Source organism: Hemibagrus wyckioides, linkage group LG09 (assembly GCF_019097595.1).
Source record: "Hemibagrus wyckioides isolate EC202008001 linkage group LG09, SWU_Hwy_1.0, whole genome shotgun sequence".
NCBI lineage: Eukaryota > Metazoa > Chordata > Actinopteri > Siluriformes > Bagridae > Hemibagrus > Hemibagrus wyckioides.
This window is the reverse complement of record NC_080718.1, coordinates 21,566,098-21,585,658: the sequence shown is the minus strand read 5'-3', so window position 1 is coordinate 21,585,658 and position 19,561 is coordinate 21,566,098. Positions and strand designations below refer to the sequence as shown.

The 19,561-nt window shown below is 36.9% G+C and overlaps 6 gene segments (V, D, J or C); all 6 read left to right on the top strand.

The window, feature by feature from the left end:
* The first annotated feature begins 128 nt into the window (after window positions 1-128).
* Window positions 129-629, top strand: LOC131359899 (T cell receptor beta variable 7-2-like). The segment is given in 2 exon segments: window positions 129-181; window positions 295-629. Coding segments are annotated over 2 exon segments (384 nt in total).
* Window positions 630-4,974: 4,345 nt separating this feature from the next.
* LOC131359898 (T cell receptor alpha variable 10-like) lies at window positions 4,975-5,548 on the top strand. The segment is given in 2 exon segments: window positions 4,975-5,065; window positions 5,160-5,548. Coding segments are annotated over 2 exon segments (438 nt in total).
* Window positions 5,549-8,199: 2,651 nt separating this feature from the next.
* On the top strand, window positions 8,200-8,734 carry LOC131359897 (T cell receptor beta variable 7-2-like). The segment is given in 2 exon segments: window positions 8,200-8,316; window positions 8,400-8,734. Coding segments are annotated over 2 exon segments (384 nt in total).
* A 5,028-nt stretch (window positions 8,735-13,762) lies between these two features.
* LOC131359896 (T cell receptor alpha variable 10-like) lies at window positions 13,763-14,564 on the top strand. The segment is given in 3 exon segments: window positions 13,763-13,824; window positions 13,914-14,251; window positions 14,547-14,564. Coding segments are annotated over 3 exon segments (405 nt in total).
* Window positions 14,565-17,893: 3,329 nt separating this feature from the next.
* Window positions 17,894-18,360, top strand: LOC131359895 (T cell receptor beta variable 7-2-like). The segment is given in 2 exon segments: window positions 17,894-17,942; window positions 18,026-18,360. Coding segments are annotated over 2 exon segments (384 nt in total).
* Window positions 18,361-18,818: 458 nt separating this feature from the next.
* LOC131359894 (T cell receptor alpha variable 10-like) lies at window positions 18,819-19,382 on the top strand. The segment is given in 2 exon segments: window positions 18,819-18,910; window positions 19,000-19,382. Coding segments are annotated over 2 exon segments (432 nt in total).
* The last annotated feature ends 179 nt before the right edge of the window (window positions 19,383-19,561 follow it).

Sequence of the window (19,561 nt, the reverse complement as noted above, 5' to 3'; positions counted from 1 at the left end):
ATTCAGAACGTAGCACATGGTAGGAGGAGTGGAAATGGTTTTGATGTCATTTCCTCCATCTGATCCTGAACAGGATGCTTGTGTAGCACCCTATGGTGCTCATCTCTTCTCATGCCATTATAATGAATCAATATGATTAGTGGTAACATCCTTCTGCCTTTCTTGCTTCTCTGGACTCCAGGTATTCTGTCTATGAAGTGATATGAACTTGTAATGGGTTGAATTCACAAATATAAATAAATTCCCAACTCCTCATATTTAAATTAACTTTTCAACTTATTTGTTGTGCTTTAGTTTTTGCAGAAGAGAATGGAGTCTTCCAAATCCCCGGTGTCCTCTGGCATCAGAAAGGAGAATCTGCTGAAATGAAATGCAGTCAAAATAAAGGTGCTAGCTACTATCAGATGTACTGGTACAGACAACGCCAAGGAGAGAGCATGGAGTTCATCGTGTACAAAACAGCCACTGGTGATCCAGAGTTTGGCTCTGTGGATAAAGATAAATTTTCTACTGTTAAAGAATCTGCTACAAATGGATCTTTAACTGTGAAGGATCTGGATATAGAGGACAGTGCTGTATATTTCTGTGCAGTAAGAGAACACAGTGTTACAGAGTTACTGCACTGCTGAACAAAAACACCTGCACTGCAGTCACAAATTAAACAGATAGATGGAGTCCTCGTCTATTTAATGAAGTTAAAGATGCTCTCAGTGTAATGCATCCTGCATGAGCAGACTTTTCAATAGTTCATTTATAAAAACAGTTTCTACAAATACAGTATGTTACAACTATTCATCATTTAATGCCACTATACATGATGAATGATTTAGTAAACATCTGGTGGATTTATTAATATGATGAATGTGATTCTTCTGAGGTAATTAATAAAATGCAGTCAATGATCTAATTGAATGACCATATAAGTATGTATGACGATGAAGAACTGTGTACTGAGCACTTGAAAATTTGTCAGTGATGAAGAATAAACACAGAAATTAATGAGCTAGCTCAAGTGAAATCTCCAGTGTTTGCCCAGTTCCTTGTCATCAGAAGCTCCATTAACAAAACAGCGGGTAATCTAAATAAACTTTTTTAGTTTGACTAAATTAGCGAGTATGTGAACCCTTTAGAGGGGTTACTTTAGCGGGGTGGTGGCAGCTCAAGTGGTTAAGACTCTTGGTCATTGACTGGAAGATTGGGGGCCAAGCTGCCACTGTTGGGCCCTTGAGCAAGACCCCCAACCCACCTTGCTCCAGGAGCACTGCATCATGGCTGACCCTGTGCTCTGACCCCAAGGATGGTATGTGCGAAGAAAGAATTTCACTGTGCTGTAACGTATATGACAAATAAAGACAACTCAACTCTTTATGTTGCCATAGTCTTTATCTTTTCTTGATAATGTCTGTGTTGGGTTTTAATATCCTGATTTGGGAAAGATGGTGCAGCATACAATCAACCTAATAACATAAAATTGTTTTTACCAACAGGCAGATCATGTCCTTAATGGGATTTGAATAAAGCAAGTGTCCCATACTACAGCTACTTTGTAGTGTCAGGCAAACAGGCTTGTACACAATTGGGGATTGACAGGTTTTTAACAATTCAACAATTCAGGTAATGAAAACACAAACAAGATGAAGGTGCTCTGTAGTCCAGTGATTGCGAACATCTCAGTCGTGGTGGATTCTGAGTGGTTTAGTCCGAGTCAGCCATGTCTGTAAACCGCAGTGTGTTCTGGGAGTTGACCCGACTGCACCAATAATTTTTTTAAAAATGTATACATTTTAACTAGATGTCTACATGTTTTTTCAGTGATGCATTTACTCTCTCTTCCATAAAGAGGGCGTTGTTCTACCCCTTGTATCTCATTCTGACAGTCTAGCAGCAGGTTCAGACTCAGAAATAGAGTCAAGATGATCACTGCTATTGTGACTTTTACTGCATCATTCATCTGGCATATTGGTAAAATTTTATTTGGATATTAAAACATTTCAGATTTCAGTTACAGTTCAATTAATTTATTAAATCTTTTATATCCATACAGGATGGACTTCTGCTGCTAACGATGTTCATCAAACTCCTCCTGATGTATTCAAGAATATACAGGAATCTACAAATCTTTCCTGTTCTCACTCCATACAAAGCCACGAGGTCATGCTGTGGTATAAATCTGACCTCAATCAATTACATCTTCTTGGAAATCTAAATATGAAATTAAAATACCCTGAAAAATCCGTGGAAAACAAAATTGAGTTGCATGGAGATGGAAGAAGTCATGGGATACTTACCATTAAAAATCTGCAGCCAGATGACAGTGCAGTTTATTTCTGTGCAGTGAGATTAGACACAGTGCTACAGGACTCTGTGATCTATGACAAAAACCTCCTCCTTCAGAGCAGCACAAATCTTCCACCTGCTGTAGGCTTTCAAATGGCACATTCAACAAACACTATTAAACAACACACCTATTCATTGCCATCTTTTTTAATCTTTCTGCACAGGTTCTGTCATTTACTTCTGATATTTATTAACTGTTACATTTAATCATTAAAATGAGACCTGTGTTCACATGTATACTACTTTTAGGGTTATTATCAGAAGAGAATATTATGAATTAGCACTGTTCATACACCTAAGAGTCACACTTTCTCTATTGTTATTAAATTCGGAGCATTTCCTCATTTGCATCATCATGTATATACTATATAATTTGGATTGGAAAGATGTCTTAATGATTGAAAAGTAGGCTTGATTACAAGAAAGTATGGAAAAGCTTTAATCAGCATGTAGCTTTGATGTCGTTTCTTCCAACCTGGATTAAAGATCAGAAGATCCCCTAACCCTCTCTGCTTCAGGGGTGCTGTATCAAGGCTGACCCTTCACTTTGACTCAACCTCCCGAACAAACTGGGATACATGAAGGCAAGAATTTCACTGTGCTGTAATTTATGTGATAAATAACAGGTCTTCTAAAGTGTCTTAGTACAAATCAATCAATCAATCAATCACTCAATCAATCAATCAGCATGCATATATATCACACTTGCTACTGGCATGAACAAGTATGATCAGTTTTGTAATCATTCTGTTTATCTATGGATATTTAGATATCCAAAAAGCCATAATTGATTGATATCAGATTGTTTATAACACAGCATAAACTCAAAAAGCACCTGCACTGATGTTAGTGCAGTTACTAATAAAACCAACAGATGGTGTCCTAATAAAAGAAATGATTCAATTAATTATTCTACCTTTTATTTCAACTGGGCAGTGTAAATCACCATATATCTCACTATTCCTCGCTTTTACACAATATTATTTTGTAGTCTGTCCACTGGTGATGGAGCAATAGTATTCTTGAACTGTGCATGCCCATATAATGTATAATACTGAGCTAGAAGAATTTATAAACCTTTGCACTCATCCAGAGAATCAGCACTGTGAAAAAACTCCACTGCACCTAACTTAAACTCCTCCCATAAAATAGCAAAAATTTATGCCAACACTTATAACTGATATTTTGTAATGCTGCTTTATGGTAATATCCATTGTTAAAAGTGCTGTAAGAGTTTTGCACCTTAAGACACAGACAGAACTCTGTAACAGACTCTCCGAAGATTTCCATACTGCCATTGTCTTAGGTGAAGAGCATTCTTTATTCCTTACTTTAACTGCATTATTCAGTCACAATACTGGTAAACATTAAACATTTACAATTTAATTCATTATGGCAATCATCAGTAAATTTGGGGGGAAACAGTGATTATTTCATATATACAAAAATTGCTGAATTAATTCAAGCTTTAGTTTTCAAATCTGCATTACAGATATGATAATAAATTAACTTTACATTAAAATGAAAACATAGGATTTAATTACCAGAAAGCATACAAATTCAGTATTCAACATGTGACAGGAAGACTATAGAAGGTTTGATGTCACTTCCTCCAGCGGATCCTTAAAAGGATTTATCTGCAGCAAACTATAGAGCTCTTCTTTTCTCTCACAACCAGCTTAAAGCAGTATGATCTGTGATACAATCACTCTGAATTTTCTGCTTTACTGGACATCAGGTATGAGATTCAATCAGTTTACAAACTGATTACAATTTGTGAATACAAATTAAATAATTAATTCAAATCATTTGTGGTCCTTTAGTTTTAGCAGAAGATGATGGAGTCTTCCAAATGCCCAGTGTTGCCTGGCATCTTAAAAGATAATCTGCAGAAATGAAGTGCAATCATAATAAAGATTTTGGGTATAATCAGATGTACTGGTACAGACAGAGCCAAGGAGAGAGCATGGAGTTCATCGTGTACAAAACTCCCAGTGGTGAGCCACAGTTTGGCTCTGTGGATAGAAATAAATTTACTATTGTAAAAGAAACTATTGCAAATGGATCTTTAACTGTGAAGGATCTGGATATAGAGGACAGTGCTGTGTATTTCTGTGCAGTAGGAAAACACAGTGTTACAGAGTTACTGCACTGCTGAACAAAAACACCTGCACTGATGTTACTGCAGTCACTAATAAAACAGACAGAGGGAGTCCTCGTCTAATAAATGTTTAGAATAATCCCTTTGTCAAAACTGGGCAGTGAAACTCAATATACATCTCACTATACCAGACTATTACACAATAATATCATATAGGATGTCCTTTAGAGATGGAGCAACAGCATACTTACATTGAAATGAAAATAAGTTATTTAATTAAATAATGGCATCATATTGTCTTTTGTTTAAGTTACATTTAATGATGTGAAACATCTTCAAAACAAGTTTGATCCTCCGATAACTTCTGTTATAGCAGCTATAAATCATCATTCCCTCACAGTATATTTTCCACTTGGCCATAATTTCTATTTTTTCTCAACAGACATGCAGTTCTCATTTTCCTCATATGTGGGCGCTGTGCTGTTAAAGCATGAGGGAAACCTGATCACATGTTTTATTACATCACTCACATGAGGTGCAAATCAGCTCAGTTTAAAACAGACATTCAGACGTTCAACATGATCCGAGCTGCCAGTATTATATGGGTTTTAATGATATGTCCTGGAGGTAAACTTTTATTCATATTAATGTTGTTTAAGCACTGTTACTGTATATTAATGTCATTTAATATCATTCCAATTAAAATTCTCTCTCATTGCAGGTTTTTCTCAGAGTAATCGTGTTAACCAGAATCCTCCTGATCTCTTTGGCAATCATCAAAAATCTGTTAAAATCCAGTGTGAACACAGTGTACCAAGTTATAATCAAATCAACTGGTACAGACAAGACCAGGGACTGACCTTTATTGGATATAAACTGGGAACATCACCACAAAAAATTGAAAATGATTTTAAGTCCAAAGTGGAGATTGTTGGGGATGGAAGCAAAAATGTCTCTTTGACCATCAACAATCTTTCATCCAATGACAGTGCAGTGTACTTCTGTGCTGCTTATTACACAGTGCTGCATATCTGCTTTATTCAGTACAAAAACCTCTGTGTAAATATTCTCAGCACCTCATTAACACCTGCTCCTGTGGCCTGGAATTGATATATTGCCAGTGTTTTTAACAGAAAACTCACACTTATATAATTAGAGGAAATTATAGTAATCTAAAATATAAGCAGTTGTAACTACCACATGTAAATTTGTAAAAATTTATCAAATTTTCTGCTCAAGAAGAGACCAGTCTATGCTATTTGCTTTTTCAGTCATCTGCTTTTTCAGGAAGACTTTTTCACCCTCTCCTATGTAGGGGCATTTTGCATCTTAAGAAACTCAGAAAACTTAGAAGATACTCATGCTGCATTTGACTCAGATGAAGAGCAACGATGAACATCGTTCTCATTACTTTATCTGCATTGTTCATTATCAATATCAATAGTGATCTTTCTTAATTTACTGCATTGTGGCAAAAATGTTGCACAATTCAGGTCGAAAGCAGTGATTATATCAAATATATAATAAAGGAAGATCTCCTGCAGCTTACAGTGTTCATCAGACTCCTAATTCATTCAAGAAAATACAGTTTTCACTCCATACCTGACCCTCAATTCATGATGTGGTATAAACAATACAGTTAAAGCTTGTTGGATATTTGAATACAAATTCTCCATATCCTGAAGATTCCCCGAAATCCAAAATCGAGCTGCATGGAAATGGACGATATGATGGGATACTTACCATTAAAAATCTGCAGCCAGATGTTAATTCAGAATTCATCATGTGACAGGAAGACTTCAGAAAGATTGATGTCACTTCCTCCAGCTGATCCTTAACATGATTTATCTGCAACAGACTGTAGAGCTCCTCTTATCCCCTACAACCAGCTTAAACCAGTATGATCTGTGCTATGATCAGTCTCCATTTCCTGCTTTACTGGACATCAGGTATGAGATATTTTACAAACTGAATAGGATTTGTAAATGCAAATTAAACCATTAATTCAAATCATTTGTTGTCCTTTAGTTTTAGCAGAAGATGATGGAGTCTTCCAAACCCCCAGTGTCCTCTGGCATCCTAAAGGAGAATCTGCAGAAATGAAGTGCAGTCATAATAAAGATTTTGGGTATAATCAGATGTATTGGTACAGACAACGCCAAGGAGAGAGCATGGAGTTCATCGTGTACAAAACACCCAGTGGTGAACCAGAGTTTGGCTCTGTGGACAGAAACAAATTTTTAACTGTTAAAAACATTGCTGCAAATGGATCTTTAACTGTGAAGGATCTGGATATAGAGGACAGTGCTGTGTATTTCTGTGCAGTAAGTGAACACAGTGTTACAGAGTTACTGCACTGCTGAACAAAAACACCTGCACTGATGTTACTGCAGTCACTAATAAAACAGACAGAGGGAGTCCTCGTCTAATAAATGTTTAGAATAATCCCTTTGTCAAAACTGGGCAGTGAAACTCAATATACATCTCATTATACCAGACTATTACACAATAATATCATATAGATTGTCCTTTAGAGATGGAGCAACAGCATACTTACATAGAAATTAACATTTATCTTTGTAATTAAATAATGACATCATACTTGTCTTTTGTTTAAGTTACATTTAATGATGTGAAACATCTTCAAAACTAGTTTGTTCCTGTTGGAAATGGACCAATAACATACTTCCATTGAACTAAAAGAAGTTATTTAATTAAATAATAATATTATACTTGTCTTTTTTTAATGTTACATTTTTTGTAACATCCTCAAAATAAGTTTCTTTCTGTTATCACTTATGTTATCCAGCTATAAATACAAAAACCTCTGTGTAAATATTCTCAGCACCTCATTAACACCTGCTCCTGTGGTCTGGAACTGATATATTGCCAGTGTATTTTTAACAGACATGATTAAACCCAACTATAGTAATCAAAGTATAAGCAGCTGTATTAACTTCAAACATACCTTAAACAATGAAGTACCAACTGTAAGTGTAAATGTAAAATGTGTCACATTTTCTTTTATTCAAGTTTCTTTCCGGTCAAGAAGAGACCAGTCTAAGCTATTTGCTTGTTCAGTCATCTACTTTTTCAGGAAGACTGTTTCACTCTCTTCCATGTAGGGGAATTTTGCTTCATGGGAATCTGAGGAAACTTAGAAGATACCCATGCTGCATTTGAAATTGAACTTGAAAGCATTGATTACATCATATGTATAATACAGGAAGATCTTCGGCAGCTAACAGTGTTCATGAGACTCCTAATTTATTCAAGAAAATACAGTTTTCACTCCATACCTGACCATCAATTCATGATGTGGTATAAACAATCTGAAAACACACAGTTACAGCTTCTTCTTGGATATTTGAATACAAATTCTCCATATCCCGAAGATTCCCTGAATTCCAAAATTGAGCTGCATGGAAATGGACGAAATGATGGGATACTTACCATTAAAAATCTGCAGCTAGATGACAGTGCAGTTTATTTCAGTGCAGTGAGATTAGACACAGTGCTACAGGACTCTGATGTATGACAAAACCTCCTCCTTCAAAACAGCACAATCTACCTGCATTAGGCTTCACACTACATGTTCAACAATCACCATGAACCTGCGTTACAGATATGATAATAAAATAAGACTCAACTTTACATTAAAATGAAAACATAGGATTTAATTACCACAAAGCATACTAATTCAGAATTCATCATGTGACAGGAAGACTTCAGAAAGATTGATGTCACTTCCTCCAGCTGATCCTTAACAGGATTTATCTGCAGCAAACTATAGAGCTCTTCTTATCTCCTACAACCAGCTTAAACCAGTATGATCTGTGATGTACTCAGTCTCCATTTCCTGCTTTACTGGACATCAGGTATGAGATATTTTACAAACTGAATAGGATTTGTAAATGCAAATTAAATCATTAATTTGAATCATTTGTTTGTTGTCCTTTAGTTTTAGCAGAAGATGATGGAGTCTTCCAAATCCCCAGTGTTGCCTGGCATCCTAAAGGAGAATCTGCAGAAATGAAGTGCAGTCATAATAAAGATGTTAGATATAATCAGATGTATTGGTACAGACAGCGCCAAGGAGAGAGCATGGAGTTCATCGTGTACAAAACACCCAGTGGTGAGCCACAGTTTGGCTCTGTGGATAGAAATAAATTTACTATTGTAAAAGAAACTATTGCAAATGGATCTTTAACTGTGAAGGATCTGGATATAGAGGACAGCGCTGTGTATTTCTGTGCAGTAAGTGAACACAGTGTTACAGAGTTACTGCACTGCTGAACAAAAACACCTGCACTGATGTTACTGCAGTCACTAATAAAACAGACAGAGGGAGTCCTCGTCTAATAAATGTTTAGAATAATCCCTTTGTCAAAACTGGGCAGTGAAACTCAGTATACATCTGTAGCGAATCTAGCTCAAAATTTAAATATTTAAGTGTAATTATAACTGGTTATAATTAATTATAAATATTCAAATGGGGGTTCTTAGAACTAACGGTCAGAGAATCAATAACACAATTATTTGATTTGTTCGTCCACCGAACAGACAGAATAATTATGCATTAATTCCAGGGAAAGTCATCTTCCTGGCCAAGAAAGAATAACTACTTTATAAAGTACTAGCTGTAATTTAGCATGTAGCAAGAGCAATATTCAGGGACCCCGAAATTGTGAGCAAAGCACAGAGACAATCACTCGTGAATAAAATACATTTAATAAAACAAAAACACACAACACATACTAACTACGACACACATACATAAAAGACAGGTTAAGGACCATAGAGAGGGGATAAGTAGGCAAAGAGAGATGGAGATTAAGGAAGGGAATACGGAGGAAATCAGAACGCGAGAGAGAGAGAGAGAGAGAGAGAGAGAGAGATAAGGAAACAGAGAAGAGATCAAATATGGCAAGTTTCAGATCGAGTTTTGATTACCACGTGTGAGAATCGTCAAGGTAATTTCGCCTTAATAAAGGGGCTTCAGCTTAAAATTGCGGATCTAAAATAATTAGTAGCTTTTACTTGCATTGGTTCGTTGACAAGCGTCCTGATGTAGTGGATCAAGGAGGTTCGGAGATTCAAAGTCCTCGGACTGAGCAAGAGATTCTGCCGGAACGAAAAAGGTTTCGGTGGTGCAAAGTTCCTCGATTGAAGCTGCCGGCAAAGTCTCAAGAGAAAGTGAAAGTCTTGTCCCGAAGAAAGATCGGCGTCGAGTCGGGCGACGATAGAAGAGATCGTGCCGGGAAGAAAAGGCGCACGGGCCCCCCGACCGCAGAGCGGAGAGGGGGTTGGCCCCCGTGGGCCAAGCCGAGCTGAGCAGAGCAAAAAGCTGAGCAAAAAGCCAAAGCTAAAAAAGCCAAAAAGCTAAAAAGCTACTATAGATGGGTGCTTAGGGTTTTTATTGATCCCTTGGTCGCGCCCAGTTTTTCAGAGTGACCAATCCAACACCTGAACTTTTGGAGGGAAACGTTTCTTTGTCTCCGCTCCGTCACTCATTTGCATACTTTATGGTGAAGTCAGGAATGGATAAAGATTCAGTTGAAGTATCGTAGGCTCATATTATGTACTTGGATGACCACATGGCATACACTATTGCTTATAAAAGTAAAAGCGGATCATTTTGATAGTAGACATGAAAGAAACAGTATGAGAGGAAAGGAAACTGGGTATAGGCAATTAAAACATACATTCTTATCTTATAAAACATGGTTCTGTTTCATGAAAAACAGAACAACAGGTCATGAGTGGTAATAAACCCATAAAAATATAAAGGCAAAAGGGGAATACATATACAGGTGTGTTAGGCATGGGTCAGGTAGGGTTTTACTATTGTTTTATTGAAACTTGAATCAAGGAACTCTCCTTATGTGTGTGCATGTGGGGGTCAGGATGAGCGTTTCCAGACGCTTTGTGTGTGTGTGTGTGGTTGCGGGTGTGTATGTGTGTGTCTTCAGTCAGAACTTTGGTCATCCCCGGTCAAGGCATTGATTTGGTTTAGATTAGGGAATTCTTGTTGACTTTTAACGGCAGTAAAACTGCTAGGCGCAGGGTGATTTGCATGTTAAGGTCACAAGTTGATGGGAAGTTCCAGGGGTGTGAGGCTGGGCTATCAGTACTGATGGTCTGCAGAACTCCAACATTCATGGAGGCAGGATTCCTCCTTTGTCTCCAGTCTCGTTGGGGGGGTCATTGGTTATCCAGAGCCATCAGACAACCCGGAGCCTGGCTCCCATGAGTTACAGCATGTCGGCTGAGGTATAATGAAATGACTATAAGTAGTGATAGCTCAGTTGTGAGCTGTGTAATAGTTAATTGAGTTTTTGAGAAGGATGCAACGGACCCCATGAGCAAGTGAGCCGACCTGGAGACGCTACACATCTCATTATACCAGACTATTACACAATAATATCATATAGATTGTCCTTTAGAGATGGAGCAACAGCATACTTACATAGAAATTAACATTTATTTTTGTAATTAAATAATGACATCATACTTGTCTTTTGTTTAAGTTACATTTAATGATGTGAAACATCTTCAAAACTAGTTTGTTCCTGTTGGAAATGGACCAATAACATACTTCCATTGAACTAAAAGAAGTTATTTAATTAAATAATAATATTATACTTGTCTTTTTTTAATGTTACATTTTTTGTAACATCCTCAAAATAAGTTTGTTTCTGTTATCACTTATGTTATCCAGCTATAAATCATCATTTCCTCACAGTATTCTTTCCACTTTCCGATAATTTCTGTTTTTTCTCAACAGACATGCAGTTCTCATTTTCCTCATATGTGGGCGCTGTGCTGTTAAAGCGTGAGGGAAACCTGATCACATGTTTTATTACATCAAATCAGCTCAGTTTAAAACAGACATTCAGACGTTCAACATGATCCGAGCTGCCAGTATTATATGGGTTTTAATGATATGTCCTGGAGGTAAACTTTTATTCATATTAATGTTGTTTAAGCACTGTTATATTAATGTCATTTAATATCATTACAGTCAGTACTTTCTCTCATTGCAGGTTTTTCCCAGAGTAATCGTGTTAACCAGAATCCTCTTGATGTCTTTGGCAACCATCAAAAATCTGTTAAAATCCAGTGTGAACACAGTGTACCAAGTTATGATCGAATCCTTTGGTACAGACAAGACCAGGGACTGACCTTCATTGGATATCAATACAGAACATCATCACAAAAAATTGAAAATGATTTTATGTCTAAAGTGGAGATTGTTGGGGATGGAAACAAAAATGTCTCTTTGACCATCAACAATCTTTCATCCAATGACAGTGCAGTGTACTTCTGTGCTGCTTATTACACAGTGCTGCATATCTGCTTTATTCAGTACAAAAACCTCTGTGTAAATATTCTCAGCACCTCATTAACACCTGCTCCTGTGGTCTGGAATTGATATATTGCCAGTGGGTTTTTTTTAACAGAAAAGTCACACTTATATAATTAGAGGCAATTACAGTAATCTAAAGTATAAGCAGTTGTAAGCACCACATGTAAGTTTGTAAAACTTTATCAGTTTCTGGTCAAGAAGAGACCAGTCTATGCTATTTGCTTTTTCAGTCATCTGCTTTTTCAGGAAGACTTTTTCACCCTCTCCTATGTAGGGGAATTTCGCATCTTAAGAAAGATGAGAAAACTTAGAAGATACTCATGCTGCATTTGACTCAGATGAAGAGCAAAGATGAACATCGTTCTCATTACTTTATCTGCATTGTTCATTATCAATATCAATAGTGATCTTTCTTAATTTACTGTATTGTGACAAAAATGTTGCACAATTCAGGTCGAAAGCAGTGATTATATCAAATGTATAATACAGGAAGATCTTCTGCAGCTAACAGTGTTCATCAGACTCCTAATTTATTCAAGAAAATATAGGAATCTACAAATTTTCCATATTCTGAAGATTCCCTGAAATCCAAAATCAAGCTGCATGGAAATGGACAAAATGATGGGATACTTACCATTAAAAATCTGCAGCTAGATGACAGTACAGTTTATTTCAGTGCAGTGAGATTAGACACAGTGCTACAGGACTCTGATGTATGACAAAACCTCCTCCTTCAAAACAGCACAATCTACCTGCATTAGGCTTCACACTACATGTTCAACAATCACCATGAACCTGCGTTACAGATATGATAATAAAATAAGACTCAACTTTACATTAAAATGAAAACATAGGATTTAATTACCACAAAGCATACTAATTCAGAATTCATCATGTGACAGGAAGACTTCAGAAGGATTGATGTCACTTCCTCCAGCTGATCCTTAACAGGATTTATCTGCAGCAAACTATAGAGCTCTTCTTATCTCCTACAACCAGCTTAAACCAGTATGATCTGTGATGTACTCAGTCTCCATTTCCTGCTTTACTGGACATCAGGTATGAGATATTTTACAAACTGAATAGGATTTGTAAATGCAAATTAAACCATTAATTTAAGTCATTTGTTTGTTGTCCTTTAGTTTTAGCAAAAGATGATGGAGTCTTCCAAACCCCCAGTGTTGCCTGGCATCTTAAAGGAGAATCTGCAGAAATGAAGTGCAGTCATAATAAAGATGCTACCTAAAATCAGATGTACTGGTACAGACAGCGCCAAGGAGAGAGCATGGAGTTCATCGTGTACAAAACACCCAGTGGTGAACCAGAGTTTGGCTCTGTGGATAGAAATAAATTTTTAACTGTTAAAAACATTGCTGCAAATGGATCTTTAACTGTGAAGGATCTGGATATAGAGGACAGCGCTGTATATTTCTGTGCAGTAAGAGAACACAGTGTTACAGAGTTACTGCACTGCTGAACAAAAACACCTGCACTGATGTTACTGCAGTCACTAATAAAACAGACAGAGGGAGTCCTCGTCTAATAAATGTTTAGAATAATCCCTGTCAAAACTGGGCAGTGAAACTCAATATACATCTCACTATACCAGACTATTACACAATAATATCATATAGGATGTCCTTTAGAGATGGAGCAACCACATATTTACATAGAATCTAAAATTAGTTATTTAATTAAATAATGGCATCATACTTGTCTTTTGTTTATATTACATTTAAAACCACGTTTGTTCCTGTTATCACTTATTTAATAGCAGCTATGAACCATCATTCCCTCACAGTATTCTTTCCACTTGGCCATAATTTCTATTTTTCCTCAACACACATGCAGTTCTCATGTGGGCGCTGTGCTGTTAAAGCATGAAGGAAACCTGATCACATGTTTTACTACGTCACTCACATGAGGTGCAAATCAGCTCAGTTTAAAACAGACATTCAGACGTTCAACATGATCCGAGCTGCCAGTATTATATGGGTTTTAATGATATGTCCTGGAGGTAAACTTTTATTCATATTAATGTTGTTTAAGCACTGTTATATTAATGTCATTTAATATCATTACAGTCAATACTTTCTCTCATTGCAGGTTTTTCTCAGAGTAAACTTGTTAACCAGAATCCTCCTGATCTCTTTGGCAATCATCAGAAATTTGTTAAAATCCAGTGTGAACACAGTGTACCAAGTTATAATCAAATCAACTGGTACAGACAAGACCAGGGACTGACCTTCATTGGATATCAAGTGGGAATATCATCACAAAAAATTGAAAATGACTTTAAGCTTAAAGTGGAGATTGTTGCGGATGGAAGCAAAAAGGCATCTTTGACCATCAAAAATCTTTCATCCAATGACAGTGCAGTGTACTTCTGTGCTGCTTATTACACAGTGCTGCATATCTGCTCAATTCAGTACAAAAACCTCTGTGTAAATATTCTCAGCACCTCATTAACACCTGCTCCTGTGGTCTGGAATTCATATATTGCCAATGTTTTTTTGACAGACATGATTAAACCAAACTATAGTAATCAAAGTATAAGCAGCTGTATTAACTTCAAACATACCTTAAACAATGAAGTACCAACTGTAAGTGTAAATGTAAAAAGTATCACATTTTCTTTTATTCGAGTTTCTTTCCGGTCAAGAAGAGACCAGTCTAAGCCATTTGTTTGTTCAGTCATCTGATTTTTTTAGGAAGACTGTTTCATCCTCTCCCATGTAGGGGAATTTTGCATCTTAAGAAACTGAGAAAACTTAGAAGATACAAATGCAGAAGTTACAGAAGACAATGGAGTCTTCCAAATCCCCAGTGTCGTCTGGCATCTTAAAGGAGAATCTGCTGAAATGAAGTGCAGTCATAATAAAGATGCTAGCTACAATCAGATGTTCTGGTACAGACAGAGCCAAAGAGAAAGCATGGAGTTCATTGTGTACACAAGGACCAGAGGTGAACCAGAGTTTGGCTCTGTGGACAGAAACACATTTTTTTTTATTGTTAAAGAAATTGCTGCAAATGGATCTTTAACTGCGAATGATCTGGATATAGAGGACAGTGCTGCACTGCTGAACAAAAACACCTGCACTGATGTTACTGCAGTCACTAATATAACAGACAGAGGGAGTCCTCATCTAAGAGCACCAAATTCCTTGGTGTTCATCTGGCAGAGAACTTCACCTGGTCACTCATCACCAACTCCATCACCAAGAAAGCCCAGCAGCGCCTCTACTTCCTGAGGAGGCTGAGGAAAGCCCATCTCCCTTCCCCTATCCTGACTGTCTTCTACAGAGGGACCATCGAGAGCATCCTGAGCAGCTGCATCACTGCACCGTCTCAGATCGTAAGACCCTTCAGCGGATAGTGAGGACAGCTGAGAAGATCATCGGAGTCTCTCTCCTCTGTCACGGACATTTACACTGCACGCTGCATCCGCAAAGCCAACAGCATTGTGGATGACCCCACACACCCCTCACACACACTCTTCACCTTCCTGCCATCTGGAAAGAGGTATCAGAGCATTCAGGCCCTCACAACCAGACTGTGTAACAGTTTCTTTCCTCAAACCATCAGGCTCCTCAACACCCAGGACTGAACTGTACAAAACTCTCTCTCTCTCTCTCTCTCTCTCTCTCTCACACACACACACACACACTCAGGACTGAACTGTACAAAACTCTCTGTCTCTCACACATACAAACACACACACACAAACACACTCTCTCACCTGTGTGGACACACACACATAACTTATATTGTTCAAACTATTGCAGTACCTCAACCCTTGTGTTTATTACATCTGCTGCTATATTTACGTATATTTATGTTTATTTCTATTTTGCACCACACTACCAGTAAAAAGTTTGGACACACCTTTTAATTGAATGTTTTTTGTTTAGGGATTTATTTTCTACATTCTAGAAGAATACTGGAGATTTCAAAACTATGAAATAACACACATGGACTTAAGTAATCCATATGTAATGACAACAAAAAACAGTCAGTTGTTATTTTAAGACACGAAGGTCAGGTGTTCTGGAATAGTTCTTGCAAGAACAGTATTGTCAAGTGCATTTGCAAAACCCATCAAGCACCATGATGAAACTGGCTCACATGAAGACCATCCCAGTAAAGCAAGACCAAAACTTACCTCTGCTGCAGAGGAGAAGTTCATTTAGAGTCACCAGCCTCAGAAATCACCAATTAACAGCACCTCAGATTAGAGCCGTTATGAAGGCTTTACAGAGCATCAGTAGCAGACATATCTCAATATCAACTGTTCAAACGAGATTATTGTGTATTTTGGCCGCCTTCAGCATTGTTTTACAATGTAGAAAGAAATAAACATCAGGAAAGACCATGGAATTAGAAGGTGTGTCCAAACTTTTGACTGGTAGTGTACCTCAACCGCTGGTATTGTATTTTGCACAATACATGTTGTCAGGTCTCAAAGTTGTACATCATCTCATTTTATTTCATTTACATTTCATTGCACATGTTCTTTTTCTTTTTTCGGTGCTAAGTGTCCTGTGTTGTTGTGTTAATCCCTTTGTCAAAACTGGGCAGTAAAATTCAACATGCATCTCACTATAGGATATCATATAGGATGTCCTTTGGAGATGGAGCAATAACATACACAAAGTAAAATTAGTTATTTTAATGAAATAATGACATACTACTTGACTTTTGTTTAAGTTACATTCAATGATGTGAAGCATCATCAAAACACTTGTGTAATACTAGCTATAAACTATCATTCCCTTTTCAGTATTCTTTAACTTTAAGTTTTCAGTATCCTTAAAACAACTTTGTTCCTGTTATCACTTCTGTTATAGCAGCTATGAACCATCATTCCCTCACAGTATATTTTCCACTTTGCCATAATTTCTATTTTCCTCAACAGACATGCAGTTCTCATTTTCCTCATATGTGGGCGCTGTGCTGTTAAAGCATGAGGGAAACTTGATCACATGTTTTATTACATCAGACACGAGTGCAAATCAGCTCAGTTTAAAACAGACATTCAGACGTTCAACATGATCCGAGCTGCCAGTATTATATGGGTTTTAATGATATGTCCTGGAGGTATATTTTTATTCATATTAATGTTGTTAAAACACTGTTACTGTTATATTAATGTCATTTAATATCATTCCAATTAATATTCTCTCTCATTGCAGGTTTTTCTCAGAGTAATCGTGTTAACCAGAATCCTCCTGATGTCTTTGGCAATCATCAAAAATCTGTTAAAATCCAGTGTGACCACAGTGTACCAAGTTATGATCAAATCAACTGGTACAGACAAGACCAGGGACTGACCTTCATTGGATATCAAGTGGGAACATCACCACCACAAACTGAAAATGATTTTATGTCTAAAGTGGAGATTGTTGGGGATGGAAACAAAAATGTCTCTTTGACCATCAAAAATCTTTTATCCAATGACAGTGCAGTGTATCAATATCAATAGTGATCTTTCTTAATTTACTGTATTGTGACACAAATGTTGTACAATTCAGGTCGAAAGCAGTGATTATATCATATGTATAATACAGGAAGATCTTCTGCAGCTAACAGTGTTCATCAGACTCCTAATTTATTCAAGAAAATACAGGAATCTACAAATTTTCCATATTCTGAAGATTCCCTGAAATCCAAAATCAAGCTGCATGGAAATGGACAAAATGATGGGATACTTACCATTAAAAATCTGCAGCTAGATGACAGTGCAGTTTATTTCAGTGCAGTGAGATTAGACACAGTGCTACAGGACTCTGATGTATGACAAAACCTCCTCCTTCAAAACAGCACAATCTACCTGCATTAGGCTTCACACTACATGTTCAACAATCACCATGAACCTGCGTTACAGATATGATAATAAAATAAGACTCAACTTTACATTAAAATGAAAACATAGGATTTAATTACCACAAAGCATACTAATTCAGAATTCATCATGTGACAGGAAGACTTCAGAAGGATTGATGTCACTTCCTCCAGCTGATCCTTAACAGGATTTATCTGCAGCAAACTAGAGCTCTTCTTTTCTCCTACAACCAGCTTAAACCAGTATGATCTGTGATGTACTCAGTCTCCATTTCCTGCTTTACTGGACTTCAGGTATGAGATATTTTACAAACTGAATAGGATTTGTAAATGCAAATTAAATCATTAATTTGAATCATTTTTTTGTTGTCCTTTAGTTTTAGCAGAAGATGATGGAGTCTTCCAAATCCCCAGTGTTGCCTGGCATCTTAAAAGAGAATCTGTTGAAATGAAGTGCAGTCATAATAAAGATTTTGGGTATAATCAGATGTATTGGTACAGACAGAGCCAAGGAGAGAGCATGGAGTTCATCGTGTACAAAACACCCAGTGGTGAACCAGAGTTTGGCTCTGTGGATAGAAATAAATTTTTAACTGTTAAAAACATTGCTGCAAATGGATCTTTAACTGTGAAGGATCTGGATATAGAGGACAGTGCTGTGTATTTCTGTGCAGTAGGAAAACACAGTGTTACAGAGTTACTGCACTGCTGAACAAAAACACCTGCACTGATGTTACTGCAGTCACTAATAAAACAGACAGAGGGAGTCCTCGTCTAATAAATGTTTAGAATAATCCCTGTCAAAACTGGGCAGTGAAACTCAGTATACATCTCACTATACCAGACTATTACACAATAATATCATATAGGATGTCCTTTAGAGATGGAGCAACCACATATTTACATAGAATCTAAAATTAGTTACTTAATTAAATAATGGCATCATACTTGTCTTTTGTTTATATTACATTTAAAAGCATGTTTGTTCCTGTTATCACTTATTTAATAGCAACTATAAATCATCATTCCCTCACAGTATTCTATCCACATTGCCATAATTTCTATTTTTCCTCAACAGACATGCAGTTCTCATTTTCCTCATATGTGGGCGCTGTGCTGTTAAAGCATGAAGGAAACCTGATCACATGTTTTATTACATCAGACACATGAGTGCAAATGAGCTCAGTTTAAAACAGACATTCAGACGTTCAACATGATCCGAGCTGCCAGTATTATATGGGTTTTAATGATATGTCCTGGAGGTAAACCTTTATTCATATTAATGTTGTTTAAGCACTGTTATATTAATGTCATTTAATATCATTACAGTCAATACTTTCTCTCATTGCAGGTTTTTCTCAGAGTAATCGTGTTAACCAGAATCCTCCTGATCTCTTTGGCAACCATCAAAAATCTGTTAAAATCCAGTGTGAACACAGTGTACCAAATTATAATCGAATCCTTTGGTACAGACAAGACCAGGGACTGACCTTTATTGGATATCAAGTGGGAACATCACCACCACAAATTGAAAATGATTTTAAGCTTAAAGTGGAGATTGTTGGGGATGGAAGCAAAAATGTCTCTTTGACCATCAAAAATCTTTCATCCAATGACAGTGCAGTGTACTTCTGTGCTGCTTATTACACAGTGCTGCATATCTGCTCAATTCAGTACAAAAACCTCTGTGTAAATATTCTCAGCACCTCATTAACACCTGCTCCTGTGGTCTGAAACTGATATATTGCCAGTGTTTTTTTTTAACAGACATGATTAAACCAAACTATAGTAATCAAAGTATAAGCAGCTGTATTAACTTCAAACATACCTTAAACAATGAAGTACCAACTGTAAGTGTAAATGTAAAAGTATCACATTTTCTTTTATTCGAGTTTCTTTCCGGTCAAGAAGAG